Raw genomic sequence first — 7,784 nt, forward strand, 5'->3', positions numbered from 1 at the left:
TTAAGGTTCAGATGCCAATCAGCACTTCTGTACTAGAAGTGATTTTATCTGATACACTCTGAAAAGAAAGCCTGACCCCACACCATCACCACATTCCCATGTACTCATAGGGACAAGTCTGCTTATCTGCACAGAGATTAGTGCAGAGTCCCTCGTGGCAAACCTGACCTCATGAAATGTAGATCACATCACGGAGCTGAATGAACCCTCCCCACATAGAAAGACTTGTCCTTGATTTATTCCTCCTTGAACAGGTACTGATGCCCAGAAGAACCAAATGCCCAACAGCAGCTCCATCAGCGAGTTCCTCCTGCTGGCGTTGGCAGACACGCGGCAGCTGCAGCTCCTGCACTTCTGGCTCTTGCTGGGCATCTACCTGGCTGCCCTCCTGGGCAACGGCCTCATCAGCACAGCCGTAGCCTGCCACCACCGCCTGCACACCCCCATGTACTTCTTCCTCCTCAACCTCGCCCTCCTCGACCTGGGCTGCATCTCCACCACTCTCCCCAAAGCCATGGCCAATGCCCTCTGGGGCACCAGGCACATCTCCTACGCTGGATGTGCTGCACAGGTCTTTTGCTTTTTTTTCTTCATCTCAGCAGAGTATTGCATTCTCACCATCATGTCCTATGACCGCTACGTTGCCATCTGCAAGCCCCTGCACTACGGGACCTTGATGGACAGCAGAGCTTGTGCCACCATGGCAGCAGCTGCCTGGGGCAGTGGGGTTCTCAATGCTTTGCTGCACACTGCTAATACGTTTTCCCTGTCTCTCTGCCAAGGCAATGCAGTGGATCAGTTCTTCTGTGAAATCCCCCACATCCTCAAGCTCTCCTGCTCACAGTCCTATCTCAAAGAAATTTGGCTTCTTGTGGTCAGTGCTGCTTTAGCATTTGGGTGCTTTGCTTTCATTCTTTTCTCCTATGTGCAGATCTTCAGGGCTGTGCTGAAGATGCCCTCTGAGCAGGGACGGCACAAAGCCTTCTCCACGTGCCTCCCTCACCTGGCTGTGGTCTCCCTGTTTCTCAGCACTGGCATGGTTGCCTACCTGAAGTCCCCCTCCATCTCATCTCCATCCCTGGACCTGGTGCTGTCATTTCTATGCTCGGTGTTGCCTCCAGCAGTGAACCCCCTCATTTACAGCTTGAGGAACCTGGAGCTCAAGGATGCCCTCAGGAAAATACTCCAATATACTTTGTTTCTCCATCAAAACTATTTTCATCACTCTCTCAAGACTACAAAAACTTAGGAGAAGCCAGATTGACTTAATTGATGTTTCCACTTTTTCTTCATGTTTGTTCGTCATACCTATGTTAATTTTAATTCCAATTAAATAGTGTCCATTATCAGTCTTGATCTTTTACTTTTTATTTCTATGTGATTAACATATTGCACTGAAGGAACCGGGCTCTTTGAATAGATAAAGAAATCAGCACAAGATCATTTGCTTTGCCTTCCATCCAGTCTGGATCATCAGAAGAGGCTCAGGATCTAATCAACAAATGCACACAGAGCAGCAGTGTCCCTGAGTTACACCTGCCACTGCCTGGTGGGGACTCTCTGCTGCCTTGGAGTTGTGCTGCTGCTTCCCTGGAGCCACGGCCATGGGCCGCAGCAGGACGTGCTCTTTTCAGTGCTGCTCTCTTTGCACCACCTTTGCACGCTGTTCTCCTTTCTCCTTGCACCTGTGTCAGCCCTCAGGTCCTGCATTACGTACCAGCCCAACAAAAAACACAGGCCTGTTGTGTGCCTGGAGTTGTCTCAAAGGCTTGGAAGAACACGGCCACGTTAACAGACTGAAGGCGGGAGAGTTGGGGAGGAGGGAATCCTATGAAAAATGAGACAGCCTTGCTCTGTCCAAAACGTTCCCATTGTGCTGTAGGAAGTTGTGACTGCAAACTTGTTTTTGATGGACTTGTTTATTGCCAGCTCACTCACAGCCCTGGATAGCACACCTGTAAACCTAGGAGCCACAGAAAGACACCAGAGAGATCCTTGAGGTCCTGTTTGGAGACTTTCATGCTTCAGAACTATGGGACAAGCACGCTTGCAAGTCAAGAACCCCCACCTCAGTTTGCTGGATCAAAGCTGGAACCCAGACCTGTGATCTCTTTCTCTGTCCCTCTCTCCTCCCCACCCCCAACTCTGTCTTTCTCTTTTCTTTCTTTTCCTCTCATTGAGTTGTTAAGTAACACAAGGCTTACTTTGATTTCTTAAAACATCACAAGGTGTAGCTGCACATGGAAATAAGTGTAGAAGTGCCAGTACCTTACAGATAACTGTAGTGCACAGATTCGCATTAAAACTGATGACTGTGTCTGGACACTGAGTGCCAGTTTCACTGTTATCCAACCAGGAGCTGCAAATCTGGCACCCCTTCCTCCCTTTGTGTGTTGGGTGTGACATGGTTCCTACTGACAGTCCTCAGGGCAGGCGCATTATGGGTCTCTGTGGGTCTCTATGGGTCGATACGAGTCAATATGTGTCTCTATGAGTCTGTGTGGGTCTCTATGAGTCCCTATGGGTCTCTATGGGATTTCTATGGGTTCCTATGGATCTCTATGTGTCTCTGTGGGTTCCTGTGAGTCTCTATGGGTCTCTATGGGTCCCTAGGGATCTCTATGGGTCTGTGTGGGTCTGTAAGGCTCTCTATGGTTGCTTCTCCCAAAGCTGGTCTCAGCAATTCACTCACAGGGCTGCTCTCTGTAAAGACCCATTGCTTTGATGGGATTCTGCGTGGATTGAGGGGACAGTTTCACAGTTCCAGGGTAACCTGAGAGGCGTGAACTTCTGACCTTTTGGCTTGCAGGGTGTCATAGAGCTGCCTAGATCAATCTGTGCCTGTGACAGGGGGCAGAAGGCCTGTAGGCCACCCAGACCAAAATGGGAAGGGAAAAGAAGAAGGGCAGGGATGTGGGAGCTGGGCCCAAAAACAGAACAGCTGCAACAATCTAAGGAGGAAGATTTTTACTTTCACTAAATATGATATCAGAATGCAAGGTAACACAATATATAATACAATCTAATTGAAATTGAGTGGGATAAATCAAATAAAATAAGAGAGTCTCTGAAATTGAACATTCCACTTTGAACTGAAGGCGCGTGGCTGGGGAGCACCACAACACTGCCAGGCTGTGGGAGAGGGAGAGATCCCGTGACTTCCTCCCATGACTTATCTTCCTCTCTGAATGCACAGTCCCCTGGGAAATGCAGTTCTTCTTCTCTTCTGAGAACCAGGTATCCAGAAAGTTGTCAGTCCACGGAACTGGAGCATTAACTCTTTAATTACCTGCGCTTTACATGATGTTATGATGTGGAATACTGATAACATGAATCATAAAAGCATGACATTCCACCCCTTACTCTACATCACTACATCATGCTTAATATATCTACATATATACAAAAAGAATAATTAAAATGCATTACACACACACATGTCTATATACTTATATACACATGGAATTACTGACTGCATTCCCCAACATCAAATTCCCTTCTGGTACACATTGAACATCCCCATCTTTCTCCATCACCCACCAAGTGGACCCAGTACCGCGGAGAGGTTTGCCCTTTCCAGAAGCTGGAAGAACCCAAACTGCTTTTCCCAACATGCTCTTTACTGGTACAACAGGGACCTTATCTCCCTCTACAGCATGTAGGAATCTGGATTGGGTAGGACCATCACGATTGATAGATCCTCTGGTATTGACTAACCAGGTGTCTTCTGCCAAATGCTTCTCCCAGTGCTTAAATGTTTCGACACCCATTGCTTTCAGCACAGTTTTTAACAACCCATTGTAGCGTTCAATTTTACCAGAGGCTGGTGCATGGTAGGGAATATGGTAAATCCACTCAATGCCATGATCTTTGGCCCAAGTGTTTACAAGAGAATTTTTGAAATGAGTCCCATTATCTGACTCAATACTTTCTGGGGTGCCATGTCGCCACAGGACTTGTTTCTCAAGACCAATATGGTGTTTTGGGTGGTAGCATGGGGTACTGCATATGTTTCAAGCCACCCAGTGGTCGCCTCCACCATGGTAAGCACATATCACTTACCATTGCGAATCAACCTTGCCACAGATCCCCATATTTATACTTTTGCCATTGCTCTTCCTCCCAGAGAGTTTTTATCCTCTTGGCTTGTTTAATTGTGGCACATGTTTCACAGTCATGAATAACCTGTGCAATAGCATCCATAGTTAAGTCCACCCCTCGGACTCCAGCCCTCTCATATGTTGGATCTCTTCCTTGGTGGCCCGAGGTCTCACGGGCTTTCCGAGCTAGAAATAATTCACCCTTGTTTTCTGCCAGTCCAGGTCTTTTTGAGCCATCTCAATTTTGGCAGCTCGATCTACCTGATGGTTTTTTTGTTGTTCTTCAAGTAGCCCAACTCTTGGGCACATGAGCATCTACATGGTGCACCTTCACGACCACATCCTTTATTTGGGCAATATGTCTTTGCCCAAGCACTGTCTTTGCACACTTCAGCAGCCCAAGTAGGTTTAGCCCTCTGTTGCCAGTTACGTAGGAATGGAATGTTGTTTCTGCATTAGATATTTAAAAGGGGAAATCGATCTGAAGAAGTAGAGCACAGTGTATTTGTATTTTGTAACTTGTCCTTAGAAATAGCTGATGTGAAAAAGTAGAAATACCATCTATGTATTTAGAAATATAGTTGCTGAATTGTGTGATTAATTCTTGCTTGCAAAACTGCCATAGTTTTTAAATGTTCCAAATAGAGTAGGTACAGTATTATGGACTAGAAAGCATATAGTAGGGCTGTTCTGTTTGGATAAGAGACCCTCAGCAAAAGAAAAACAGACTTAACAAACATCAAAAAAACCAGGGCCTCCATGCAAGGCTGGATTGCCTTGCTCTGTGGGTAGGTTGAGATGCAACAGCAGGCATCGAGATACTCCCCCTTATCCTCTTTCCAAGCTTATCTCTATGCAAGGACGAGCAGATGTCCAGAAACAATGACCGAGTGTTGAATGAGCAAATGTGAGAAGTTAATTAATTAGCAATATATGCTTAGTTGGCAACAATTGATGTTTAGCCAGTATCCGTATGTTTAGTTGAGCATTGGGAAGATTGTGAAGCCGAAGTACTCAGCCAATTTGCAACCAGGGGAGAAAGAGGTAAGCGTCAAGTAATATAAGGCATAAAAGATGTAACGCTGTTTTCCGTGTGCTCTCATGGTTGCAGAAGATCTATGGGACAGGATAGAGATCTCTGCTTTATCAGAGATACTGTCCTGATAAATTATTCGGGTATTTCCAGCAGTTATTTTGTTCCCATCGCTGTAACCACCCCCACAAGGCATTTGTCATCATCACAGAATCACACAATCACCGAGGTTGGAAAAGACCTACAAGATCATCCAGTGCAAGAATCCACCCATCACCAATAGTTCTCTCTAGACCATTTCCCTCAACACAAAATCCAAACGTTCCTTGAACATCCATGGCTTGCAGATGACACCAAGTTGGCAGGAAGCGTCGATCTGCCTGGTGGTTGCATGGCCCTACAGAGGGATCTGACAGGCTGAAACCAATGGGATGAGGTTCAACAAGACCAAATGCTGGATCCTGGGCTTTGGCCACAGCAACGCCAGGCAATGCTTCAGGTGTGGGGCAGAGGGGCTGGAAGACTGTAGAGGAAATGGACCTGGGGGTATTGATTGATGCTCATAGGACCTGGGGGTATTCATTGATGCTCATAGGAACGAGCCAGCAGTGTGACCAGATGGCCAAGAAGGTCAATGGCATCTTGGCTTGCATCAGAAAAAGCATTGCTAGCAGGAGTAGGGAAGTCACTGTTCCTCTGTACTCAGCATTGGCGAGGCTGTAACTTCAGTGCTGCATTCACTTTTAGGCTTCTCACTACAAGGAGGACATTGAGGCTCTGGAGCAAGTCCACAGAAGGTAACAAGGCTGGTGAGGGGTCTGGAGCACAAGTCTTATGAGGAGCAGCTGAGGGAGCTGGGATTGTTTGCATGGAGACGAGGAGGCTCAGGGGAGACCTTATTGCTCTCTGTAACTACCTGAAGGGAGGTTATAGTGAGCTGGGGGTCAGCCTCTTCTCTCGTGTAACTGGTGATAGGAGTAGAGGGAATGGCTTCAAGCTGAGGCAGGTGAAATTCAGGCTGGACTTCTCTGAAATGCTACTTCTCTGAAATAGTGGTCAGGCACTGGAATGGGCTGCCCAAGGAGGTGGTGGAGTTACCGACCCTGGAGGTAGGTAAGGAATGTGAAAACGTGGTGTTGAGGGACATGGTTGAGTGAGAACTGTTGGTGATGGGTGGACAGTTGGACTGGATGATCTCAAAGGTCTTTTCCAACCTTGGTGATTCTAGGATTCTATGATCTCCAGACCCCTGGTCATCAAACTGGTCGAAGGAGCTCACCCTGACCAACATCAGGCAGTACTGCTTTGTCTGCAGATTATCACCTGCCTCATCTCTTCAGCTACAGTCGTGTCTCTCAGGGAAGTCAGATGCAGCCCCACACTCCTCTCCAGATTCTCTGATTAAATCAGAAGCAAACCATTACGCTGTGATGAGCAAACCATGCTATCTCCCAGTATGATGTCAGAATCTTTCTTTCCCACTGTTCCCTTCCCTGCGCGTGAAGCAGCAATCTGCTGATCGTCAGAGGGCTTATTTTGCCATCAGAAGGTGTCTGTGGTCATCTGAAGGCTTTGTTGGTTGTCAGAGTGTTCCATTGATTGTCAGAGGTGTTCATTAACCATCAGAAGGCCTCATTAATCAAGAGCGGGTGTCACTGGTCATCAGAGGGCGTCACTGATCATCAGGATATTTGAGGAGTCCATGGGTGGGGATATGCAGACCTTGTTTTGGGTGACAGGGTAGGGGGTAGGGGGACTGAGGGAAGAGGAATGAAGCAGACCCAAAGGAGGGACAGGTAGCTGCAATAAACGAGGGGGCTAAAGGAGGGTGATGTGGCCATGCAGAGGTAGAGCAAAGGGTGAAGAGTTTGGAGAAACTAGAAGGAGGATCTGGGAGAGAACAGAGGCAGGGTATTGAGGCTGCATGGCAGCATGAGGAGCTCCATCCTTCAGGACTTTGGAGCAGATGATGAGAGAGTGTGGAAGCCCACAGGGGTGTAGGACATGGTGTGCATGGCATGGAGCTGGGGACCCCTCCCAGCACTTCAGGGTGGCCACTGCCAGGCAGGGACAGATCCGAGTGGTCCTGCTGAGCATGAGAACAAGGACACAGACACAGAGTGTAGCTTTGCTGAGGGATTTATTGATCATCAGAGGGTGTCATTAATCATCAGGGTCTTCATTGGTCATCAGAGGGCAACCTTGGTCATCAGAGGGCAGCGCTGGTCATCAGAGGATGTCAGAGGGCATCAGAGGTGAGGAGAATCCTTGTCCCTGCAGGGTTTGTCCCCAAGAACTTAGGGCAAGAGAAGAAGGGCTGGCAGCAGCCAACAGGCCCAGGGCAGGATGTGGGTCCCCTTGGGACAGCAGCCACAGCTCCTGTCCCACCTGCACGGTGACCCTTGGCTATCCATAGGGCAGCCTGAGCTTGCCCCTTCCAAATCCCCTCCTCTGCACTGCCCCATAGAGTGCAAGGGAAGGTATGGAGGTGACAGTGCCCAGGTCCCCCTGGAGCAGGCCAGGGACAGTCCCCTCCATACCATCCATCCCCAGCCCCTGATCCCTGGTCCTCAGGGCTACGGGACACCCAAGGTCCCCAAGTGCCCTGTCGGGTTGCAGGTGTCCCCGTGCTGCTCACCTAGACATGCAGA

The 7,784-nt window shown here is 48.4% G+C and overlaps 1 protein-coding gene across 1 annotated transcript; it reads left to right on the top strand.

Moving 5' to 3' along the window:
- Positions 1-277: 277 nt before the first annotated feature.
- LOC149914583 (olfactory receptor 14A16-like) lies at positions 278-1,325 on the top strand. Its single transcript, XM_090126685.1, has one exon. The coding sequence runs from the start codon at positions 278-280 to the stop codon at positions 1,247-1,249; it is 972 nt and encodes a 323-aa protein (XP_089982811.1). The 3' UTR covers positions 1,250-1,325.
- Positions 1,326-7,784: the final 6,459 nt, after the last annotated feature.

This window comes from Phasianus colchicus, chromosome 29, assembly GCF_987193195.1.
Source record: "Phasianus colchicus chromosome 29, bPhaCol1.hap1.1, whole genome shotgun sequence".
NCBI classification, from domain to species: Eukaryota; Metazoa; Chordata; class Aves; order Galliformes; family Phasianidae; genus Phasianus; species Phasianus colchicus.

Excerpts from the sequence above, each read along its gene's own strand:
- LOC149914583 (XM_090126685.1), top strand. The coding sequence starts at position 278 with ATGCCCAACAGCAGCTCCATCAGCGAGTTCCTCCTGCTGGCGTTGGCA.